The sequence below is a fragment of the Prionailurus bengalensis genome, chromosome B2 (assembly GCF_016509475.1).
Source record: "Prionailurus bengalensis isolate Pbe53 chromosome B2, Fcat_Pben_1.1_paternal_pri, whole genome shotgun sequence".
Lineage (NCBI taxonomy): Eukaryota > Metazoa > Chordata > Mammalia > Carnivora > Felidae > Prionailurus > Prionailurus bengalensis.
Window position 1 is genome coordinate 87294150 of NC_057349.1, and position 26926 is coordinate 87321075.

General features: G+C 35.8%; 1 protein-coding gene across 1 annotated transcript in view; it reads right to left on the reverse strand.

Annotated features, from left to right (window-relative positions):
* MMS22L (MMS22 like, DNA repair protein) overlaps positions 1 to 26926 on the reverse strand; it is a 133868-nt gene that overhangs the window by 4826 nt on the left and 102116 nt on the right. Inside the window, exons 19-24 of the mRNA XM_043591973.1 lie at positions 22958 to 23117; positions 18573 to 18742; positions 15591 to 15802; positions 12196 to 12359; positions 1867 to 1963; positions 104 to 271 (exon numbers count right to left, since the gene is read on the reverse strand). Of these exons, the coding sequence (XP_043447908.1) occupies positions 104 to 271; positions 1867 to 1963; positions 12196 to 12359; positions 15591 to 15802; positions 18573 to 18742; positions 22958 to 23117 (971 nt within the window). The remainder of the gene's footprint in view (positions 1 to 103; positions 272 to 1866; positions 1964 to 12195; positions 12360 to 15590; positions 15803 to 18572; positions 18743 to 22957; positions 23118 to 26926) is intronic.

Here is a 26926-nt window from a genome sequence, read left to right on the forward strand (position 1 = left end):
ATACCCCAAATTTTTAGGAATGGGAAAATAAACCATTTCTAGGAAATGAATTTAAATTTTATAATCGTTGCCCAAAAGAATGTAATAAGATTTTCAAACATACCTTTGTGCGATATTTCTGCCAAGGCCCCATTTCCGCTCTGAATCCTTCAGAGACTGAGTGACGGTAGAAAGCAAATGGATAACAACCTGCTGGTCCAATGCTGCTACTGTTTCTAAAATGCTGTAAATCTGATTATCGTACCTCGTACCATAATCCTGGATAAAATGCCTGAAAGTAAATCAAGTTGCAAAGGATTACTTCTGGGGAAGTTCCCAGGGCTGGTATCTATATAACAATTAGCTGTAACCTGAACGCAAGAAAGATCATTTCATGTAAGATTACCTTAAGAATCTAGATGCCCTATGAAGACTTAAGGACAGAAATGGCCTATTTCAGCGTGAGCTATGCATGACCAGAACCACGGCACTGGTAGGAAGAGGGAAGGGTTGGAACCTGAGAAGGGAGAATAAGGGGGGAAATCTAGTCCCAGGGACTTTGCTGCTATTCTCTGCATGTCAGAATCTGAGCGGTAAGGATGTAGAAAAAAATGAGTCCAGCTTCCTAGGTATTCCTTAGTTCATCGTATTTCTAAATAGATCAAACAATATTTTTATGAGAAAAACAAGTTACTCATAATACATATTTTTACATTCCTTAACTGGAGATTTTAGACCCAGAGGAGGCCTTTATAAAAAATTATATGTTTTAACCCTAAAATTTCCACTCTCTCCCCAACAAAAAAAAGTCACCTAGCTTAATACGTTGTACATAACAAACATGCAATCTTCCTCGTTCATATAAAATCCTTTCTCCCTTCTTAGGGTTTTATTTATTCTTGAGACAGAGACAGAGCATGAACAGGGGAGGGGCAGAGAGAGGGGGAGACACAGAATCTGAAACAGGCTCTAGGCTCTGAGCTGTCAGCACAGAGCCTGACACGGGGCTCGAACCCATGAACTGTGAGATCATGACCAGAGCCAAAGTCGGACGCTTAACCGACTGAGCCACCCAGGCGCCCCTAGGGTTTTATAATTCTTACAAAGCCACTATTTATTTCATGTGATCCCAACTTAAATAAATTGTAAACAGCTGATGAGTGCCAATTATGTGAGGAGAAAACGAACTGAGGAATCAAAGAGCCAACACTGAAGAAAACGGACCCACATTATTTCTCATGGCAGTGTTAGGGCAGAGATACATATATTAAAAGGGAACTGGTAGAAATTGTGAGAAAGAAATATTTAAAAATACTGCCCAAACAGAAAGCACAAGATTCTAGAGGAGGCAAGGCAGGAACAACAATAAAACACAGAATGTTACAACAACACAAAATACAGAAAATGTTCCTCCCGTTGCATTACTGTTCTTGGGAACTAACATCAGGTCTACTCTTATACAGTCCATGCTTCACAACTGAAATACAATGAAGCTTTCTGGGTCTATAGTATCTACAGCAAGTGAAACAACCAGTCACGTGTACTTCTACACTGGATCCTGAGTAACATGTGTAGCAGCTCTGAGGGCCTGTGCACCTGTCATCATGACCCACATATCCTGACTTTTTTCTCTTAAATACATGCAGGAGTCTTCTTCACCCAATTCTCAGGTAATTTGAAGTCAGCTCACTTGTCTTCCTCCCTGGCACTTTTGTCTTTTTAATAAAACAACACAGTGTAACAAAACCACTGCCAAAAATATAATAATTGAAATACTGTAACAAGTAGTAACACATTATGTTTTGGATAATTAGTTATTTAAAAAACATGTTGGCTGTCAAATGGCTGGCAATAGTCCCCTTGCCAGTTGGCGTATTTTCCAGTTACCTAAACACAGAAGTCAGCTGGGCGGCGGGTTCTCCTTCTGACCCCACTTGGCAGGCTTTTACCATGTATTGCAGGTTCTCTGTGGCCAGCCTTTTCACTAGGAGGAAAAATTATAGCATCACACACTGTGTCTGAATTGACCATCTGGATCCTCATTTTTATGAACACTCTTAATTTAGAGAAATATGTTGTTTTCTTAAAGTTTGTACAGTTTTGTTATTTTTCAAAATGAAATAGTTCTGAGTTTTTGGTTTGTTCTAAAGTTCTATCTCCTTATCTCCCATTCTAAGAAAATATAAAAACCTTAAGAGTTTATTTTTTACACTCTTAAAACTGAAAAAATAAATGTAAAGATAGGCCTTTTAGAAAGACCCCATATTCAAAAACATTCTATCATCCTCATCCTGCAAGTAGTTACATGCTGACAAAAGATAGCTTTTAATCATTCAGCTGATTTACAGACAAGCAGATTTATTTTTTTAAAATTCATAGGCATATTCCTCCCTCCTACTCACTAACAAATTAGAAACCACCAATTTACCTTCACTTAAAATTAGCCAAAGATGTGTGTGTGTGTATGTGTATAAATCAACTGTGATGCTATCGTTCTTTCAAAAAAGACAGTGAAGTTATAAAAAGAACATTTGTATTCTTTAAATATTTAACCAAATCCTTTAAAATTGTGCATTTGTATGTAAAAATGGAAAAATATCAAGAAAGAAAATAGAAAATTTAGTATGTTCCAAATGCTATTAAATTTTTGTTGTGTTGTTTTTGGCACATCTAATATAAATAGCTGGGAAAAAAGCACTCTAAGAATAAAAATTTCAGAAGCTCTAATCCATTATAGCAGGAGCACAAAAGAGGATACATATGAACTTAAGTTAATCACATGTACTTAGTAATGTTCTCTATGGTATGAGGGTGGTGGATAAAGAAGATATCGCACACTTGTCTTCACTGAACAAATAACTCCTCATATTAGATACAATTCTGAAATCAGTATAATTCATTCTTAAAAGACATTTTCTTGAAAAACAACCCCCAAAAGCTCTTCTGTGGATAAAGTACCAGAATACGAAGAAACAGTCTTCACAGAAAACATTAAGCATTGATTTAAAAAGAAAAAAAAAAAGCTTTATTGAAGTGCAATTCACTTATCATCAAAACCAACCTATTAAGGTATACAATTCACTGGATTTTAGTATATTCACAGAGTTGAGAAGGCATCCCGACTGTCTAATTTAAGAACAACTTCATCACCTCCCCCGAAAACCTTATACCCCTTAACAGTCACATTCTCCTATTTCTTCCTCCCCCAGCCCCTGGCAACCACGAATCTACTTTTGTCTTCATGGATTTGACTTCTCTGGAAATTTCATATACATACGATCATACACCACATGGTCTTCTCTGACTGCCTTTTTACTTAGCATTATGTTTTAAGGTTCATCCATGTTGTAGAATGTGTACTTTATTTCTTTTGACGGTCAAATAATATTCCACTGTATAGAGATACCCCATGTTGTTTATCCATGCATTAGTTGCTGCACAATTGGGTTGTTTGCATTTTGAAGCTATTATGAATCAAGCTTCTGTGGATATCAGCGTACAGTTGTGTTTTAAAAAAAATATTTGCCATCTTGGTTTATTTAACTGAACTGAACTTTTTAAAAAGCTGGGGTTTTTTTCAGTTTTTCTTTACATTAACAGCTTTACTCGCTTAACACATACAATTCCATGTTTTTAGTATATTTGCAGAATTGTGCAACCATCACTACAATGTTAGAATATTTACTATGCAAAGAAACCTGACACTCTTTAGCTACCACTCCCTATTTTCTGATATACCCTAAAAGTAAACACAAATCTACTTTCTGTCTCTATCGATTTAATATTCTGGACATTTCATACAAATGGAATCATACAATATGTGGTCTTTTGTAACTGGCTTCTTTCACTTAAAATAATGTTTTCAAAGTTCATCCATGTTGTATAGCATGCAGCAGGACTTAATTCCTTTTTATGGCCAAATAATATTCCACTGTGTGGCTGTATCACATTAAAAAAAAATCTGTCAGTTGACAGTCTACCTTTTGGCTACTATGAAAAATAAATTGCTATAAATACGAATATACAAGTTTCTGTGTGGATATATGTTTTCATTAGTCCTGGGTTCATACCTAGTAGTGACATTGCTAGGTCACATTGTAACTCTATGGTTAACGATCTAAGGAATGACTGGACTATTTTCCCTAGTGGCTACACCATTTTATATTCTCAATAGCAGTAACTAGGGGTTCTGATTTCTTCTCCATGTTTTCACCAAACTTTGTTATTATCTGACTTTTTCATAATACCCAACTTAGTGGTATCTCACTGTGGTTTTGATTTGCATTTCCCTGATGACTAATCGTGTCGAGCACCTTTTCAGGTGCTTATTAGCCATTTGTTTATATTCTTTGGAAAAATGTCTATTCAAATCCTTTGCCTATTTTTTTTGAAAGTTTATTTTTTTGAGTTAGAGGACAAGAGAGAGAATCTAATTTTTTGAGTTAGAGGACTGCGCTGCACTGACAGCACAGAGCCCGACACAGGACTTGATCCCATGACCCATGGGATCATGACCTGAGCTGAAATCAAGAGTCAGATGCAATAACCCACCAAGCCACCCAGGCGTCCCCCTTTGCCTATATAAAAAAATTTTTTTATTACTGAGTTGTAACAGTTCTTTATATATTCCAAGTACAAGTTCCTTATCCTATAAATGATTTGCAACTCTCATTCTGGGAACTTTCTTTTCACTTTTTTGATTGTCCTTTGAAGCATGAAAGTTTTAAATTTTTTAAGTTTTCTTTTTAATGGGTTATTTATTTTTGAGAGAGAGAGAGAGAGATAGAGAGTGAGCAGGGGAGGAGCAGACAGAGAGGGAGACAGAATCTGAAGCAGGCTCTGTGCTGACAACACAGAGCCCAACGTGGGACTTGAACTCACAAACTATATAGATCATGACCTGAGCCTAAATCAAAAATTGGACACTTAACTGAGTGATCCAGGTACCTGAAAAGTTTTTAATTCTGATTAGTCCAATTTATGTCTCTCTTGCCTTGTACTTTTGTTGTACCTAACAACTCATTGCCAAATCCAGGTCATGAAGATTTACTAGTTTGCTTTTTCTACGAGTTTTATAGTTTTATCTCAGCCATTTAGGTCCATGATCTATTTGGAGTTAATTTTTGCGTATGGTGTGAAATAAAGGTATAACTTCATTTTTTTGCATGTGGATATGTGTTTGACTTAGCACAAGTTGTTGAAATACTTGTTTTCTCCCGAATGAATCATCTTGGCACCTTTGTCAAAAAAATCAGTTGACCACAGCCCTTTGGGTTTATTTCTGGACTTCCGATTCTAATCCACTGATCTATGTCTATCTTTACGTCAATACCACACTGTCTTGATCACTGTTGTTTTGTACTAAGTTTTGAAATTGGAAAGTATAAATCTTCCAACTTTGTTCTTTTTTCAATATTGTTTCAACTATTCTGGAGTTACACTGAATTTGTAGACCAATTTGGGGAATACTACTATCTTAACAATATTACTTCTTCAGATACATGAAATGGGTGTTTTTTCCCATTTATTTAGATATTCTCTAGTTTCTTTCAACAATGTTTGGTATTTTTCAGATCTTAAGCTTGTATTTCCCTTTTCTTAAATTTATTCTTAGTTGTTTTTTTTAATTGTAAATGGAAATGTAAATGGAATCATTTTCTTAATTTCATTTTTAGATTTTCATTGAGAGTATATAGAAATAAAATGAATTTTTGTGTCTTGATTTTGTATCCTACAACCTTGCTTAACTTGTTTATAAGTTCTAATAACTTTTTAGTGGTGTGCTTAGGATTTTGTATATACAAGATCAAATCATCTACAGATAGGGTTAATTTTACCTTTTTTCCAAGCTAGATGCCTTTAATTTATTTTTCTTGCCCTGACTAGGACTTCCAGTACAATGTTGAATAGAAGTGGCAAGAGTGAACATCCTTGTCTTATTCCTAATCTTAGGGGGAAAGCATCTAATCTTCCACCATTAAGGATGATGTTAGCTCTAAGATTTTCATAGATGTCCTTCATCAGATTGAAGAGGTTATCTCTAGTCCCAGTCTGTCATTATGTAATGCCTTTTTTTTTTTTTTTTTAAGTTTATTTACTTACTTGGAGAGAGAGAGAGGGAGACAGAGAGAGAGAGAGCGAGCTGGGGAGGAGCAGAGAGAGAGAGAGAGAGAGAGAGAGAGAGAGAATCCCAAGCAGGCACCACACTGCCAGAGCAGAACCTGATGCAAGACTCAAACTCACGAACTGTGAGATCATGACCTGAAATGTAGAGTCGATGCTTAACTGACTGAGCCACCCAGGCACCCCACATACATGTAACTTTTATATTCATTGCTCTTGTTCTTTTTTTCTAATCATTTGCTTTTATTCTGCCTTTTCTGAAGGTTTTAATTGAGGATTTTTTGATTCCATTTTTTTCTCTTTTCTTAGTATAATCAAATACACTTATTCAAAAAATTTTTTTTAGTGGTTGCCTCAGAGTTTGTAGCATACAACTAATCCAAGTCTACTTTCAAATAGCACTGCATTCCTTCAGGGGTGGTACAGGTGCCTTTTAACACAGTATTCCAAATTCCTCTCTACCAATCCTCAGAATAATGCTGTCATTCAGTTTGCTTTCCGTAAGGTATAATCACCAATTATTATTTTGAAAAAGAAACAATTTATTAGATCATTTAAGTGGAGAGACAGATTCAGAGACTCACAGCTTACGAGGACCAGGAGCTGACACTGGAAGAAATATTTACACTGCATTTGACAAACTGCTCTATGCTCAGTTTTGGGGGCAACAGTTTGCTCTATGACCTCAATTCCCTGATGCATCTAAGAAGAGTTGTTTTTCAGTCTGATAAGATTTGTTTCTTGTTGTGAGGGTGAGAATGAGAACTTCTAAGCTCTTTACACAACAAAAATCCTCCAGCTCTTACTACTGAACTCTTTCTCCCTTCATTTCTGTTTTTCCCTCCTATATTTTGGTGCTCTTTTGTTAAGTGCACGTTTATAAGTTGTTAAATACAGTGATCCTTTATCACTATAAAACATCTCTATTTCTAGTAACAATTTTTTGGCCTAGCTTTCCATAGCTACAGTTTGCATGATGTAGTTTTTTTATCCTTTTATTATTTCAGTATTTGAATCTAAAGTGTTTCCTGTAGATAGGATAGAATTAGATCTTTTTATATTTTCATTCCAATGATCTCTACTTTTGATTAGTTTGTTCACTCCTTTCACAACTACTGTTACTGTTGCTATAGATGGATTTATATTAGTCATTTTACCTTTTGTTTTCTAAATGTCTTGCGTTTTTTGCTCTTCTAATCTCCTTTACTGCTCTCTTTTCATATTACATGAATATTTTAAAACTTAGCATTTTAATTTCTTTAATGATTTTTCATTAGTTTTGAATTATTTCCTTAGTAGTTGCTCTAGGCATATCATGCATATCTTATCAGAGCTTCCGATTTACATGAATTCAGTGAAATACAGAAACATTATTCTTACATAACTCTATTCCCCTCCCTCTTTGTTGTGGTATTATTTTTTTTTAATGTTTATTTATTTTGAGACAGAAGGGGAGGGAGAGAGAGAGAGAGCGAGCAAGAATGTGCATGTGAGCAGGGGAAGGGCAGAGAGGGAGGGAGAGAATCCCAAGCAGTCTCCATACTCTACACAGAACCCGATGCAGGGCTCAAACTCACATGATCTGAGCTGAAATCAAGAGTTGGATGCTTAGTAGAATGAACCACCCAGGCACCACTGTGGTATTATTTTTATACATATTCCCATTGCAAATGTTACAAACCCAACAATACATAATTTTTTGTCTTTCATAGTTTTTATTTTATATAATTTTGTCTTTCAAAGAAGCTAAAGGAGAAGAAAGGAAGAAGAGGAAAGGAAAGCAGGTATATATTTAAGCTTTTGCTATATTAACCTTGTTGATCATCTCTAATTCTCTTCATAATTGTTTCTATTTGAGTTATTATCTGGAGTCATTTTCTTAGACCAATATAGCTTTGCTCCCACCACCTCCTTTGTACTGTTACTGGTAAATATACTGCACTTCTATATGTTATAGACCCAATAATACATTATATATCATTTTTTTAATATTTCATTTTATTCATTTGCTTTTTAAACCCATTAAGGGAATAAAGATAAAGAAATATACACTTATACTTTTACAGTTACATATTGCTTTACTAGTGTTATTCCTGTGTGAGGTCACTTAACTTTCATTCTATAGAACTTTTTTTTCTTTTTAATTTTTTTCTAATGTTTATTTTTGAGAGAGAGTGACAGACTGTAAGCAGGGGAGGGGCAGGGAGAGAGGGAGACAGAGAATCCAAAGCAGGTTCCAGGTACTGAGCTGTCAGCACAGAGCCTGACGTGGGGCTTGAACCCCAAGACGTGGGTCAGCCCCAAGATCATGACCTGAGCTGAAGTCGGCCACTTAACCGACTGAGCCCCCATGAACTTCCTTCCTTTCTTATAAGGCTAGTCCACTAGCAATAAATTCTCTCAGTTTTTATCTGGGGATATTTTTATTTTATCTTCACTTTTGAAAGGTAATGGTTTTACAGAATATAGTATTCTTGGTTGAGAATTTTTTCTTTGATCACTAAGTGTGATCCCACTGCCCCTGACCTCCATTAATTCTGCTGAGAAGTTAGCTGTTGACCTAACTGGGGTTCTGTGGTAAGCGATGAGTCTTTCTTCTCTTGATGCTTTAAAATTTTTCTCCTTGCCTTTGGCTTCCAGTATTTTTACTCTGATGCATCTTATTGTGGAACTTTTTGAATTTATCCTATTTGGAATTAGGGCCGCCTGGGTGGCTCAGTCAGTTAAGCGTCTGACTGTAGCTCAGGTCATGATCTCACTCATGGTTTGTGGCTTTGAGCCCCATGTCAGGCTCTGTGCTCACAGTGTGGAGCCTGGAGCCTGCCTCAGATTCTGTGTCTCCCTATCCCTCTGCCCCTTCCCTGTTCGGCTTTCTGTCTCTCAAAAATAAACATTAAAAAAAATTATCCTATTTGGAATTAGCTGAGCTTCCGGAATGTATAGGTTATTGTTCATTAATAAATTCAGGAAATCTTTAGCCATTATTTCTTCAAATATTTTTTTCTGTACTTTTCTGTCCTCTTCTGGGTTATATGTATCATGGTGCACTTAATGGTATCCCACATTTCCCTAAAGCTCTGTTCATTTTTCTTCATTCTTTTTTTTCAAATTGCATCATCTCTTGTCATCTATCTTCAAGTTTGCTAATTCTTTCTTCTGCTAATTCAGATCCAGTAACAAGCCCCTCAAGTGAATTTTTCAGTTCAGTTCTTGTACTTTTAAACTTCATAATTTCCTTTTGGTTCTTTTTTTGGTTAACTTCTGTCTCGGTACCAATATTCTCTATTTGATGTGACAATGTCATCATACCTACCTTTACTTTGTTAATCATGCTTTCCTGGAATTCTTTCAACATACTTATAATGGCTACTTTGAAGTCTGCCTATTAAATCCAGTATCTGATTGCTCTCACTGGCAGTTTCTGCTGCCTTTTTTCCCCAGTGTATGGATCATATTTCTGTCTTTTTGCAGTCTTGGAATTTTTATGTTGCTGAAAACTGGACATTTTTTAGTAAGGTGTACTTCTTCCCTCTTCCCCAATGGCCCCCAGTGTGAAGCTTCTAACATTGCTCCTCAGGTGGTATAACCTCGGGTAGGCCCACAGTCTCCATTCTAAGACAGTGGTTTTGACAGGGCTCTGTCTCTTTGACCACACTCAACTGTTAAGTTCCACTAATCAAAGCTGATTGCTCTATTGTTTCCTATAATGCCCAGGGACATATATTGTCTTATAGACTGATCTCATCAAGTTCAGGCTGTTTTAAAGGGATTTCTGTGGTGTTTGAGATTCTGATCCAAGGGTTCCTTCCAGCGGTCTCTTTCACCAATTCTCTCACCAAACCAGATGGTCTACAGATTAGCCTATATACCCAATGATTCTATTATTCTCCTACCTATTGCCTATCATCACAAACTCCATTATTTTTGATAGAACCCTATGGTTGAACTTTTTCCACACTCATTTGCAAATGAAGTTAGTTCCTTTGGGACTGATTGAGATCTGATCTCTCTCCTATGCTCAGCTTCTCCTCCCTCTACCTCTCCACCAGATAACATCTCAGATGCAGGGCTCTGGTGATGGGGACAGGGACAATGGTGCTACTTCTGAGTGACATACCCACTTTAGGAGCTGAGTGCTTGTGGGAGGAGAGGCAGCAGTCCCAGGGACCCTCAGTTTGCTTCTCTTGGCAGGGAATTCACACATTTAAGCTGTGGCAAGGCTGACTGGTACCCCAGGAACAGAATGGAGGGCCCACTTCTTAGCCACAATTGCCTGGAATATAACTTTAGCATCAGGTAGCTTGGGGGCAAGATGAGAAATACTGATATTCTGCCTCTCATAGGAGGACAGCCCTCCTACTGGGAGCCGGGGAGAGAAGAAGCCCTATGTTCTTGGATTTACTAGTCTGGAGTAGAGTTTCTGTCTTACTGCGCTGGGGGAATAAAGAAAGGAGTGGTCTTCCTTCAAATACCACAGACTCCTGATGTTTTTACCAAGTTTCAGATTTTCTTAAACAAATGTTTCTCCATTTGCTCTACTCTTAGGACTATTTCGAGAAAATTTAGATACTTTCTTTTAAATAATTTTCACCAGTTTTGCTGGGGAGTGGGTCAGCAGAACTCCTTATGTTATTGTGCCAGAAGTGGAGTTCTTTCGGCGCTTGAGTACAGGTTTTTGAGTGGACGTATGTTTAAAATGCTCTTGGGCATATACCTAAGGAGTGGACTTGCTGAGTCATGTAGTAAGACTAACTTTCTATGATTTTACAAATTATTCTTTTAAGCAGTGAGGCTACAAGGAGAGTCAGAGAGAATTTTCTCACAGCCAAAATCTGTTTAATACTATCTCCTCAGGTTACAAAGACAGCAATGCAGAGACTGCGAATTCTGTATTCTACCCATGTCAAACATGTGATGCACTCACTAGCTAGATGTGAGCAGCAAAATTCACCTCCACACTCTAGCCTCCTTCCTGATAATTATTACTATAACCAAAACAAAGGCTAGGTAAAATTTTATACCGTCTGCTCTGTCTCAACAAATTTTGTACTGAATACCACAGTAGGCTTTCACTGAAAGTATGTGTAAGTTTTCAACGAAGACAAAATTTCTAAACATGACTCTGGGGTCTACCTGGGTATTTTTTTCAGTGAAGAGATGCTACTCTCAGGTAAGGGCATTCCATATGAACACATCATAACAGTTTTTGTAAAACCATGCTTAGCTTTTACAAATCATGCTCAGGAGAAAGGAAACATTTTAATAAGACAAACATTTTACTTATTAAAATAAACAGATTTAAACAAAATATGCATACATTTTGAGATAAAATGGAACCTTTCAAAGAGCTCTTTGAGCTTTACCAATTTGGATGGTACCCTCAGATTCTGCAGGATGCACATTGCACTCACTCATCACAGCAGTTAGAGGTACTTAGGTAGAAACATCGAGGAGCCCTACCACTGAACAATCACATTATCATGAGAACACGCACACCCTTACACACATAGCGTTCTATTTACATTAAAAACTCCTTTAGGATAGAGCTATCCCTACTATTCTGCATATTCCCAATAAGCTTATTAAAGCATGCTACTCACAGTGGGGATCAGATAAGTGGTATTTTAAAGAGATCCCTAGCAGTAAGGCTGATGAGACTGAAAACAAAAGGACTAGGATCAAAGGATCCTTACAGGTTGCCTGTGCAATCAGCTTAGATATTCTGGCGGCAACCTGAACGGAAGAACTTACCTTGACCCCTCACCACATGATAGGTAACAAATTGCATTTAATACTGTAGTCAGATTAAACAAATATTCTTTAAAAGGTCAACAAGTCTAATTAGAGGAAGTAGTCCTTACATAAACTGTTTGCCTTGGGGGAAAAAACAAAACAGAAGTAAACTACTCTGAAACATGTCAGTGTTTAACCATTTTATCATGCCCAACCTCTGCTATCTGCTGGAGTTTGTCAGCCACAATATATAGAAACTGATATTAAATAACCAAGCACTTAGCCATCCATTTAACTGATAGGAAAGAGTACTTTCTTAATTTATGAAAAGAACAGCATAACAAACAGATTCAAACTAACCTTGGGGTTCGCTGACCAACACCAACAATTTTAAGATGCCAGGGAGGAGCAGTTCAACCTCAGAAATGTCTATGTTAGTTTCTTTGAAGAGCTGGAGGATGAAGGCCAGGATAGATGCCAAGCGAGGAGGGAGCAGAGACCCTTTACACTCAAAGTAGGACTTTCTAAAAAGAAGCACAATTTTGTTTTTTCTTCTGTTTAAAGTTTCAGTGAACAGAACCAAAAGTCACCCACTTTAGAGATACTAACAAATTTTACCCAAATTAATAAAGCACAACTAAAAAATATACGTATATTTTGCCATGCTATCCTCAAACACAAAATTTTAGAAGCATAAGCATATGAATATCTGGTGTGTTTTAAGGGCCCAAGTAGAATACGGACACAAACTAAATTTAAAACCTGATCTTTCAATGCACTTAATCAAAATCCAAATGAAAATCCAATTGTTAATTTGTTTTTTTTTCCTTTTCTGAGTCCAATCTCTTCTATTAGCTCCTCAACGATGCAACATTTTCTTTAATGTCAAATTTGCATAAAGAAATCTCTCCTCACGTTTATTTATTTAGGGATTTGGGAGGGGTTTTATTTCTCCAAATCAACAAGAGGACTGCCCTAGGAATTGGCTTCCTGTTCCAGCTTTACCTCTTTCCTTCTCTTAGGAAGTAAAAAAAAAAAACAGAGGTAATTTAGGATGTAACATCTTCTCTCAAAGCAAAACAAATTTTAGCATTAGGATTCAACAGCGATCATAAAGATAATTTATCTGACTCATTTTTATATCTCTACCTCTTAAACAGGTGTTGGCTCCTAAGAGGTATTCAGTATATACACTTAAGTGAATAAATGGAAGTGGCAATTGCTCAGTTTCTAAAAGGTCTAGACAACAGGAAAAATTGTCATATATAGCTAAATCTAAGCTAGACATCCATACGTATTTGCAAAGCAGTAAAATTTGCCAAAATGAGCCACAGAAATCACGAAGGATTATAAACTCCTTAAGGGCACGAACTATGTCTTCACCATCATTTCTACTCTATATGGTGGGTTCCAACAATTATTACATGTTAAAAGATTTATTCAATCTTTGAGGACAAGTGTTTTGTCTTTTTTGTTCACTGCTGAATCTTAGACGAAATATGGTCTATGAAATCAAGGGGCTCACTGTCCAGTGGAAAAGTTGAATAAGGAAAAAAAGACTACCATAATACAGTGTGATAGGTGCTTTGAAAGATAACCCCAGAATTCTCAGGAATTGGGAGGAATGAACCCTAACAAAGATGGGAAACTACAGGAGTAGAGGAGCATGGAATGGAGGGAGGCACAGGAGGCAATCTATTCCCTTCCTGAGTAGTTAAAAAATAGAAAAAAGGAACTACTACATTTCTGGATCTTCAGTTAGAAATCATGAGAAAAATGTGTTCCCTGGTAAATAAGAAAGTCAATGAAAGCAGCCAGGATTTTAAATGGTGGGCTTTAAATTACTTTTATGACCCTAAACATTTAATTTCACTTCAGCATTTGTCATTTGGTTTGTACTACACTTACTTAAATAATGTCTCAAAAATAGTGGTAGACTACTAAGGTCTTGTCGGAAATTCAGATACAAGTGAGGCAAAACATTCAATTCTGTGAACGGAATCTTAACAGAGCACATGACTTCAGAAGAAGGAAAGAAGCACCACACTACACTGAGATATTAGATGTAGGTCTTAAAAAGTCAAGGCAGAATTTAACCCAAAGGCGTGGCATTTAAATAGAGAAAATAGTATGAACAACACTGATGTAGGGAAATGCAAAGCATTTTGGAAGGGCAATAATGAAACCAATCTCATTATAGTTTGCATATGATGTTATGTCTTGTACATTTGGAAAAGTTCAGTGACAGATCACAAAGAGCTATAAGAATAAGGAATTTATTCCATGGGCAAAAAAGGAGCAAGTGAAGGTTTGGTGGTAGAGAAGTGTCATAATGGAATAGACTTTCAAGAAAAGTAATCTGGGGGCATTGTTTACGCTGAACCAGAAGAAAAGGCTAGATACAGTGAAAGTAGTTAGGAGACTCCTGCAATAGCCTGGGTATAATGTGATAAGGGAATAGAGGTGTGAAAAGAAGGAAGCAATCATTTCCCAAAGGTTGGCCAAGGAGAGAGAACAAAAATATAAAGCTTCCAAACCTCAGTAACAGAATACCAGGAACACACAAAAATGCTTGTAAGGGAGAACAGATTTTAGACATGGAATTCTGTAATGAGAGGTGATGGATAATAGTGGTCATTAAAACTATCAAGTCATTAAAAACACAGAAAAAAATACTAGATAAGAATAATATACGGGCATACCCCCAGAGACACTGTGGGTTCAGTTGCAGACCACCATAATAAAGTGAATGTCACAATAAAGCAAGTCAAGTGAGTTTTTCTGGCTTCTCGGTGCATATAAAACCTATGCTTACACTACACTGTAGTCTAATAAGTGTGCAACAGCATTACGATGGAATTATGTCTAAAAGAAAAAAATGTATATATCTTAATTTAAAAACACTTTATTGCTAAAAAAATACTTTATTGCCAACCATCATCTGAGCTTTCAGAGAGTTGTAATCACTGATCAGAGATCACTATCACCAATATAGTGACAAAAAAGTTTAAAATACTGTGACAATTACCAAAATGTAACACAGAGACACGAAGTGAACAAATGCTATTGGAAAAACAGTGCCAACAGACTTGCTTGATGGTGTTACCACACATCTCCAGTTTGTAAAAAGCACAGTATCTGTGAAGTGCAATAAAATAAGGTATGCCTGTATATCACCACAGCATTTTAAAGTTTAAAAACTAATTTCATATGAAGCTAAATACTGCATGAAGACAAAGAAGTGATCATTTCTATTACTGAATCTTCACCGTTGCAGGTAAAAGGAAGGAGAAAACCTAAGAGGTTTCATTTATGCATCCAATAATAAAATGAAGTTATTAAGACAGGGAGTAGACCAACAAAAAAGGACTTCTTATTGCTTCCTTTTTCATATTACCATTCATTTTTTCATTTAGTTATTATCTTTCAAAAATATAGATAATATGTTTTTTATAGGAGAAAATACAATTACTGTTTATCTGATAAGGACTAAAAAAACATACACCTTTAGAACATATATAAGGAAAACAACAGCTATGTAAAGAAAACAAACGATTTAAAGAGCACTGACTCAGGCTGCCGGGAGCAAAAGTCATTTTAGTAAATCCTTAGATAATGTTTCTCAGGGAAAAGAAAAGTTTCTCAACTACCAGCATCCTAAGGGTTGCCAATACTTTTGGGGAGCTTTGTTACTTTTTAATAAAGATGAACTAATTGGATTGTAAACACCACTTATTTTTAATATTTAGATGTACCTTATGACTTGTATAATGCATTTCTTTAGAAGTGACATCGGTGCAAGAGTCGCGGAGTTTCTCAGTGCCATCAGAACAGGGTGTTGTCCAAGTCCTGCAACATGTGGTGAAGCTGGAAGAAACCGCCCAATGTACTGCTCAATGACATTCCCAAGTAACTGGTTCATATAGGCATTTGGATTTTGAGACTGACAACATACAATGCACATGCCCTAAAGGAGAAAAAAGAGAAGAAATACTAAAAGGAAAAGTTAAAAAAAATATTGAGAAACTTACTAATTTAGTCCCTAGCATTAATATCCATGTCAGAATATGCAACCACAGTCCACAGGGCACTGCCGGCATCAACAGATAATGTTTATGAGGCTCAGGGAGCTGCTGAGCCTGTGTGACTCCTGTACTGTGGTACCCAACCACACATGTGTGTCTTGGGGGTGTACTCAAACGGAGCAGGGGAATTGCAGGAAGACCAAGGAAGCTTCCTTCCTCCTCTCATACGCAGAAAACTTGAGCATCCCACTCATCAACTATGTCTGTATGTCATTTCAAAGTTATGAAACACATTTTTAGGTCAGTTTTTATACGTATGGCCTGGTCATTTAACTGAGTGAGACTCAGAATTTATACTAAAAATCTTCCAATGTAAGAAATGTGATAAATTAAAACAAAAATTGACAGGAGAGAAATGCAGAAGATTAAGACTCAGAATAATGACAATTCATTTGAAGAGTTTCATATGTCAGGCACTGTACCATGTGCTTTATATCCTTTCACTTAAATTTCTTAAAAAACACTGATTTAGTATTATCACATATCCAATTTCATAGCTGGGGAAACTGAGGTTTAGAGAAGTTAAGAGTTCTGTTGATTTAGTCCCCTCCATTTGTATAGCTTCCATATAGATTACGGTGTTTGAGACTTAACAATTAAACCCTGAGAAATAGAAATTTTTTTCTACCAATGTTATTAAATAATGCATATTACCAAATATATATATAATCACCAACACAACGAATTATGTTCCAAAAGTTCATTTATAATTTGGCCCTTTGTGATTTAAAATGTGTTTTCCCAGAGAAATAATTAGAAATATTTGTCTCCATTTTACCTATGGATAGATATTTACTCATCAAAAAATTTTGAAAGATTTGTAATAAAAGTAACGTAGAATTGTTAAAACACTAGCAAACAACAATAATTGAAAACAAAAGGGCAATGAACACCCCTCTACTTAGTTTCTTCAATGTTTTCCTTTAAAAGAAAGCACATTATTAGAAGATGATGAAGTAATAAACAAATATGTTCTGAAAACTTTGAAGAGGAGACTGGAGTACTTTTAAGTAAAGGTGTACATCTAAGTCAATTCTGCCAAATGAATAAATTCACCAAAATTTTCAGTTTACCACTTACAAAGTTTGTAAGAATTCTTTTTTTTTTTTTTTTTTTTTTTTAAAGTAGGCTCCATGGTGGGGCTTGACCTCACAACCTTGAGATCAACAGTTCCCATGTTTTACCAACTAAGCCAGCCAAGTATCCCTATAAGAATTCTTACTGTACTATTTTGGCTTAAAAGGGCCACAGAGAACATGTTTTCCAGATTCTTCTGCTGCCCAAGATTCCTCCCCACCAGTATTCCCTGACTGGCCACGCTTTGTGTTTCTGTCAGCAAACTAAACTTCTTTTTAAATGTTATTATCAACACAAAATTAAAGAGCCAATTAAAAATTTCTTAGAAATTATACAAATCTGTTTAAAAAGCCCATCTGTGGAAAAGACTGCTTATTACCTAATCAAATTCCATTCTCCCTTTCTTCCTCAGCTTTCCTTGCTGAACCCCAAATTAAGAAGCACTTAACTTCAGTATGAGACACTAATGAATAACAAAGTATGCTTCCAGCCCCATCTTCCTCTGAATAACAGATCAATATTTCCAAGTGCCCATCTAGACAGTACACAGCACCTCAAATGAAAGATATTCATAAATCAATTATTACCTTCACTCCCACATCTCTAGAATTGCCCATTTTAGTTAGCAGCACCACTATGTGTAAAAGGACCCACTCTGGGGTCTAGGAAGTATTCTATTGCTTTCTGTTGCTCCACAACATTCTCTGAGCAAGTACTTTTAATCAGAGCTCCTAAGTGTTTCTGCAATCTGCTGTGTGAGTTCTACACCTACCAGCTTAGTTCAAAATCCTCAGATAATGAACTACTCTCTGCCCTCCAAGTCTCCAATCTAACTCCCACATCAACTATCTTAGATGTTGCCACCAGAATTACCTTTCTAAAATGTAAACATGATAGGTCGTTCCCACTTCTCTATCTAAAATCTGTCAAAATCCATCAATAATCCATACAAATCCCCATGTAAAAGAACAAGTCCAAACTTCCTAGCGTGGCACATAACACCTTCAAATATATGGCTCCTCCTGTATGACTGTCCGATCACAACAGAATTATTCGCTCTTCCCCAGTGTGTCATACTTTCTTCAAGCTCATGACTTTTAAATACTGTTCCCTCTGACAGTCCTTCACCTCTTACCCGTTTGGCTCGTTTACAACTAATCCCCTTTACAGTGTCTTTTCTCACATCTCTTCTCCGGTTGGCTAGTGGACAGCTGAAGCCTCTAAGGAAATATGGAACACACAACTCTGTCTATGCTAGTCAGCCTCTTCTCTCAACTTTAATTGCTTCTTGGAGATTTTGCTTTTTCCATCTTTGGTTTCAGGGCCAAACACAAAAGGAATTTAAAACTTGTTAAACAGAAGTGTCACATGTACACACATGCACTGAAATTATAATGCATGGTTTTCAAATCAGCAGTTAGCAAACCGTTTTAAGGCAAAGTTTGTTTGTTTGTTTGTTTATTTATTTATTATTTTAACTTTCAAGCAGCCACACTTTTATTTATTTATTTATTTATTTATTTATTTATTTATTTATTTATTATTTTAACTTTCAAGCAGCCACACTTACTATACCTGGAGATACAAAGGAAGACTCTTTTGAATTGCGATCAACATAGGTGCAGGCAGTTCCTTCTCTTGCTGTAACACTGTATGTGGCAGCAGTAAACAATCTATGATCCGGAATAATAGTTTTTGGGCTTTAGAGGTGGCAAAGATCTGTGCCCATGATTTAACAAGAATTCCTGACAAAGAAGAGGAGTAACAGTAGGTATGGTTACCTTCTAACCAGAAAGTTTTGCCATTCCACTATGAAATTCACTTAAAGCACAAAGAACCAAGTTAAAGTAGGCAATAGAAAGAAACATGTATTAGGACTGAAAAGACTGATGTCATGTCATACATTTCACTAAAGAGACAAATTTCTCTCAGAGTTCTGGTCTAAGAAAAACATACGTTTCCTAAGCAACTGTTATTTAATACACACACACACACACTGTGATTTGGCTATACACTATGTTAATATACAGATCGACTGCTGTAATTAATCAGATTTCTCTTTTTGCTTTGGCTGCTAGGTAACTCAGAGGCAAATTTATAATCCAACTTTAAGAACACTATAAGATCACGCATTATGCTTTTATGTGTGTACTCATTTTCCCTGGGCTCCATCATGCTACTCCACATTTACGTTTTTGATACCTTTATTTCTTTATATTTTTATCTTACATAAAATTTTATAGGCTGTCTCAACCCAGTTTACAACATGAAAAGATAGAGCTAAATTTAATTGTTAAAGTAGTAAGAAGGATTAGCTATAGCACCTTGAAGCAATCACTTAACCTCCCTGAACTCCACTTTTTATAACTTTCAATTGTTTAATATACACAGTGAGTTTAAATTTTGATGCTGAAAGAAGAGATGCAGACTTCTTTACTACAGGAAATGTATTATGATTTCCTTAATGCTAGGAGTCAGTTGCTACCTTTGATGATAGTAAAGCCAAACAAATGAGCACCCTTTGTTTAATGAAGTAATTAAGAGCATTTATGTAGTTCCCATTAGAGTGTACTCCTGCTATTAAGGGCTTCTCTACTGAAAAAACAAATTTAAAAGGAGATCATTAAATGCTTGCCCAAGTGGCATTAGTTGTATATGTACTGCATAAACTTTTATATTTTATTCCATCTTAGAAAGCAAAAGAGATGATAAACGTCAAAGCCATTTCCATAAAACAAAAAGTTTAAAATTCAACTCTGAAGGGAAACAAAAATACGCTTATAGAGGAATGTATTGATGTTAAAAGAAAAAAGCCCAGCCAATAATCACTTCTAAGAACAACAAACAGCAACATTAATCTTCTGTTGTAAAAGGAAATACAATAATCAATCATAAAGAAACACAATGCTCACTTAGCAATATTTTAAATAACGCTGGCTTGCTCCTCATTTTTTTCAGTAGGTGGAAAACTTGCGAATGACAGCAGTGTAAGAAGAACTCACATCCTAACTAACATTAATATGCCCATAAAGGGAACTGCCATCACCACTGACATTTTAAATGATTTATATCACTCTTAGGTGTCACACAGGAATTGACTTATAAAGAGCAAGGGCCTTCCAACCAAAAATGCATCACCTACCCTTGTATTTCATCTTCTGCAGTGGTTAAAACACTTTGCTGAAGATCTTAAGTTTTATGAGTTCATAGAAGGCAGAGGAGATCCATTTGTTTTACTGCCAAATCAGAACCCTAGTTTTTAAGTTTCAGTGAAGAATATTTAAGTGTGTGGTATTAATAATGCAAAGAGAAAGAAATTTTTTAAGTAAAAAACTTGGAGAAAGGTTAAAATACATAGAGTAGCTTTGTTAAACAAACAAACAAACAAACAAACAAACAAAACCAGTCTTTTTTCTGGCTATAAACATACTACGTATTTAAGCGATGCTGCTGAAAATGCAGGGGCACCTAGGTGGCTCAGTCTGTTAAGCGTCTGACTCTTGATTTCGACTCCAGTCATGATCTCAGTTTGTGAGATCAAGCCCTGCGATGGGCTCCACGCTGACAGTGTGGAACCCTGCTTGGGATTCTCTCTCTCTTCCTCTGCCCCTCTGCCCCTCTGCTTCCTCTGCCCCTCCTCCCGTTCACACTCTTTCTTTCAAAATAAATAAACTTAAAAAGAAAAAAAGAAAATGTAGAAAAATTGTGGGGAGCATACTTCTACAATTGAAAGAGATCTGCACTGTAAGAGTCCTTATGTGTTTACTTATTTCCTACTCTATGCATATACTATGCCTAAAAAAAAAAAAGGATTGGGATCATTATAATAGGTGTTTAAAAATGTATTTATAGTTAGAAAGTAACTTTACTCATTTAGGAACACTAAAAGTTACATTATGTTCTATTAGCTAAGTTTATAAAATTGTTAAATTCTAGAAATATTTATTTAGTATATTTAGTTAGTATTTATTTAGTATATACCATCTCCTACACTGGAGAAGCTCTTTCCCAATCCAATGCCCAATATATAACTCAGGAAATGTTATTTGTTCAAAATACAACATGATAATGGGAATAAAAAGTTAAAAAGATATGGCCACTATCATAAATTTAAAATTTTAGTAGGGACAAACCAAGTACACAAATAATTATAATAACTGGCAAGCTATGAAGAATGTTGTAAGAGATGGACAGCTGAAGCTTAATCAGGGAGACCAAGTCTACCTGAGAGTGTGGAAAACACAGAATATTAGGATAGGCACTGAGGATCATGGGTAGAGTTTCAATTACAAAGACAAAAGAGGAGGAATGGCTAAAGAGAGAAGAATGATCAAAAGAAAAACATGGGAACAGAAAAAGTAAGAGATGTAAAGAGAAAAACCATAAACATTAATATTAATATTAAGAACACTGAAGACAGTACTCATGAATCAATCCTTTCTCAGAAATTACTGAGTTACAATTAAGACCTCAGATGCCTTCATCTGAAGTGTGATTTTATCAAGTTTGCACCTTCCACTAGCAGCCTTGTAAGTAAACAGCAGAGGTATCCCCAGTTAGAAACTAGCAAGGTAAATAAAACAGTTTCTGTGGTTACCTCACTTTCCCTGAAGTGAGTATGATACCCCAAACACACATACTTCAAGCACATTTGAACTCTAAAGTTTATACTTGCTCTTCCTCCAATTTGTTCTGAGTCTCTTACATAAAGAAGAAAGCAAGTGATCTGTTCCTAATTTTTAACATATAAAGGGGCAACACTGTACCAATATATTCTATTCGCAGTCTCTGAGATTTAGACAAAAGAAAAGAATACCGATCTACCTTTCAGTATGCCAATCATGTAATACAACAAAGGAGGGTCCTCAATTCTTCATAGGTCGACATATTACCAATCCAAATATGATTTTGCAGTTAGGACTATCACTTATTTTGTAAAATAAATATATCTCCTGAAATCATAAATTTAGCTTGGCAAAAATCTAACAGAGACTAATAAATTATAAGGCTACATGCTGAAATACTTATTAATCTACATTTTACTATGTTAAATTTATAAGTTATCATTTCTGTTTTCCTCTAAAATTAAGATGCCTGAATTGCTACTATAGCTTTCACTACATTCTACATCATCCATATTTAGACATTTTTGCATTCTCCTTTATCTTTCACAACAAAGATAAAAGGTTTCAGACAGCCTAAATCAGGTTTATTCATATGTTCACAAGATCAAAGGGAGAAGATATAAGGTTTTGGCCACAGAGAAATTAAAAAAAACAAAAACAAAAACCTTAAATTCTGTTATAAAAACTTCTAAGGAAAATTTTCTCATTTCCCTTTATCCAGTTCCTATTTTTGGTTAGTAACATGGTTTTAGTGAACAAAGGTATTCAAATTACTAACTTCCTCAAGAAGGATGAACTATGTTGTTATAGCACAGGCACAGAAAAAGATTTCTTTTCGAAAGGAGAAAACATAGTATTGTGAGAAGCAAGATTTGAAGCATAAATATCTCTAGTGCCATAGTAAATTCTTTCCTGACCTCCTTCACACAGAGCAGACCAGATAAATAGAAGTGATGGTTTCCTGATATTTTAAATTCTAAGAAAGCACAGATAAGCCTTAAAAAAAAGTCCATTTTAATCATCCAGGTATTCACAGTGTGAGTGACTCACAACAGACTATTGATATCAAATTGGTTGAGCATATTTTCTGTTTTGGTCATAATTAATTTTAATATTAACACAAGCTGTAACAAGGAAAGTTCTGAAAGGAGGTGGGGCAGGATAGGGATACAGCAATAGAAAGCCAACATGAATTATTGTAAGCTAAATCTTTGTCTTTCAAATTATTCTTATGATTGTATGGAGAACAGTGATTTAGTCAGTGTATTAGAATATTCCTATCATGATACTATAGGCTCAACATAAGGAAGTTTCGATAACGTCAGGAGTACATACCCATCATCCTGTAAGTCAGTTGCAGTCCTGCACTAGAAATTTTTTTTCCCAAATAAGGTTTTATATATTTTAATATTTCACCAAGGTATTCTAAGGACTTTGTGACCATGGCAGATTTATCAGAAAGTGTCTGCAGATTCCCATAAGTAATACCAATAGCCTATAAAATAAGGAAAAACATGATTTAGATTTCCAAGTTTCATACAGTATAGACTTTGAAAAATAAAGAAAATTTCTCTCTCTACACATACAAACACACACACACCCTTACATTTAAGTTTACATCCTTAACTTTCCAATAAATGTTCACAGCAATTAAAAAAATTGAAGATTTTCAATTAAAAAGAATGAAGTCTTACCTTTTATAATTAAAATAAAGGTTAAAAGAAGAATTAAAAAAAAATCAATGAAACTGATATAAAAGAAGTTTATAGCCAAATTACATCAAGACTTCCAAACATCCTGGCACACAACTGGAAATCCCCAAATTCCTACAAGTAAAATCTACAAGCAACATCACCAAATTCTTACACGTATGACCTCTCTAAAGTTCAGTTATATGATATGGATTGATTTTTCCCCGCAAAATTTTATGAGCCATTAGATGCTAACTTTCTCAGAGGAAAAATGATGAGGCACAAAGGACAGAGATAGCAAAATGGTGAGGTGGTAGAGAGAAATGTGAGGTGAGGCAGTGAGAGAAGAGTGAAGTATGAAAAGGAAGAGAAATAAATGAAAAAGTTGAGGAAAGGTGAGAATAAGAGGTGACAAGTCACAAAAAGAATCAAGAGAAGACTGGCTACAGATAGGTTAGAAGGTTTGAGAAGAGTAGCAGTTTTCAAACCATTATTGGCGACTTAGAGTGGATTTCAATGACCTAAATCGGACACAATGGCACCAATACAGTTACATGATTTTTCTCCTGCAGCTCTCAGCAGATAAGACAAAGGAGAGAAAGCAAATGGTTGCACGAATCCAAGGTTGAGGGTTTGTAGGTGTAACCAAAAGACCAAAGATGGAAGACTGAAAGGATGATGATAAGAGTATACCTGCAGTAAGGCCACCAAGGGGTCTAATTAAGACGGATGGGGAAGAAGTGAGACCTTGAGAGGATGTTGCACTTGGAGAAAAGGAAGTGGAAGGTCACTTGGGGGTCTGGAGGCACAGGTGGTGATCATCAAAGAGTTCTCAGATAATCCAATGATGCCATAGCTCAAGGTTTAGTCATGGGAGTGGGCAGATGAAGTAGAGCAGAAGTGAAGATCACTAAAGACTTGTGGAGTTTTGAAATGAGGGATTAGGATAAGTTATTCAATGTGATATTACAGTTAGTCAAGTTGATAACAAAATGTAGAATGTAGGAAAAGAAGGAATCTAGTGAACTGGAGTGACTGACAGATGAAAACAAAAGATATACTTGATGAACCTTTTATTTTTATTTAGCTTTCTGCCCTTGGTTCTCTACATTTCTTTTCCTAGACCAGAAATTCTCAAACTTCTCAGTTCCCTTTCATATGCTTAAAAGTTGGGATCTTAAGGTGCTTACTACTATTTGAGCTGTATCTATTGATATTTACCATATAAAAAAAGAGAAAATTTAAATTATGTACTAGTTCACTTAAAAATAAGAAGCATTATATGGGGCATCTGGGTGGCTCAGTTGGTTAAGCGTCCAGCTCTTGCTTTTGACTCAGGTCATGATTTCACACTTCGTTGAGTTCGAGCCCTGCACTGGGCTCTGTGCTGACAGCACAGAGCCTGCTTGGGATTCTCTCTTTTCCTCTCTCTCTCTGTCCCTTTCCTGTTCTTGCGCGCTCTCTTTCCCTCTCTCTCAAAATAAATAAATAAACTCAAAAAAGTAAAAATAATAAGCATTATACATTAACAGAGTAAAATGTTTTTATGGAAAAGAACTTTATTTTTCAAAACAAAAAAAATTAGTGAAAAGTGACAATTTTTACATTTCTGCAAAACTCTTTAAGTTCTGGCTTAATAGAAGACAGCTAGATTCTCATATTTGTCCCTACACACAATTTGTTGTAATATGCTGAATATGAAAACAATTCAATCTCACAAATACATGTAACTGGAAGAGAAATAAGTTATTTTAATAGACATTTCAGGTAACTATGGGAATCCCTCTTTGATATTACACCAAAACTTGGCAAGTGATATTTCTTAAAGGTTAATTGTATTATGGAACTCAAAACCGTGTCAACAAATATTCTGTACTCTTCTGCATTAAAAGCCACTGCTCTATTTTGCTTTCTTAATGAACGTTTAATACTCATGCATGCTTTTAAAAAGCCTGTACTGGTCATTTGGAAAATTCTAGTTCACTGAGTTAGCTTGCCAATGTTGACACATTTCACTTATCCACTAAAAAAAATCCTATTTGTTAATACCACCACCAGTGTCATCAGAAAAGTCTTTAATTATCATGAAGCTCTCAAGCTCATAATGGCAAATGCTTGTTTTCCAAAATTCTAATTTTCTTAAAAGCTCAAATTGTGTTATTAGCAACAAACACCGTCAGTTGTTTTCTTTGAAGTGATACTCATTTCACACATTTCTGAGCAAATGTCTGCCAAATACCCAAGTCTGAACAACCATACTTTGTTAGTTGTTCTTTCAAGATCAAAGCAGTCAGGTCAGCTTGTAACTCAAATTATTACATAAAAGTGTTGTTTTTGGACAACCACCTCACTTGAAGCAGGTGTGCTTTTAAGTGCACTTTCCATTGTCATTCATAGGACATTAGACATGTACTCAAAGGTCAACATTTAATAAATTTAATAATTTACTGTTTCATTAAGAATATTCTTAAGTGAGACTGGGTTCTTTTTTTTTTTTCTCTTGTGATTGGGTGGCAGTGAAAATTATGACCACCAATATAACATTGGGCCATGGTGTTGATTTGTGCTAAAGTTTCTGCACCGTTTGTGCAAATGTCAATACACTTTTGATCTTTAAAATTCCTGAAAAGGTATCAGCAACCCTCAGATGCCTATGAAACACAATTTTGAGAACCATTGATCTAGATCTCAGTATTTCTCTGTGTTTAGCCTTAACCTCCCAGGACTATAAGACATATGTATTTCTCAGACTATCTCAGGGATTTCTTTGACTCTATTTACTTGTCATACTATCATTTCTATGTAAGAAAGAGTTAACATGGTAGGTCACAGACTGCTATCTTTAAAAAGGTGTATTTTTAAGTTTGGCCCTTGGTTGGTGATTGGGAACTTAGGTCTTTCCCACCATTTCCCGGTAAGTATGGCTCACTCAACCTAAACTGTCTGTGCAAACAATATAGTTTACACTGAATATCTGCCTCTCTTCTGGGAGTCTGGAATTTTCTAAGTGCTAGGCAAAGGGGGCCTATGTGAAAACCCTCGGGCAGACAGGAGACAGCATTTCAGATGTGTTGTCACAATTCCTAGTTGGAAGAATTAAGTATGTCCAGTGCAACATCTGGGAGAGGACCCTTGGAAACTGCCTGGTGTCTCCAGACTTCACCCCATGCTGACTGAACTTTGAATTCTTTCATTGTAATAAATCACAGCTGTGAGTACAACTATATGCTGAGGTCTGAGTCCTCCCAGAGAATCACATAGTACACGGGAATGATCTTGGTGACACCTTACACCAATCTCAAACTAAACCAGTTTAAAACTGAACTCCTCACCTACTTCTCCCTCACCCTAAGTCATGTGCTCCTATTTCTCCTTAAGGTATCATCATTCTTTTAGTTAAACACAGTATTTCTTTCACATCCCTTCAAAATTTCATAATTCAATTTTTACTTCCTTCTAAATCAGCTAGTTTCTGGCCAACACCTTCACTCTAATCTACTGTTAACTAATTTTCTTAAAAAGTCATTTGATCAAATCAGACCTACTTAAAAATGTATAAAGCCTTCATACTGTTCACAGGAGAAAATCCAAACTTCTTAGACCAAGATGCTCT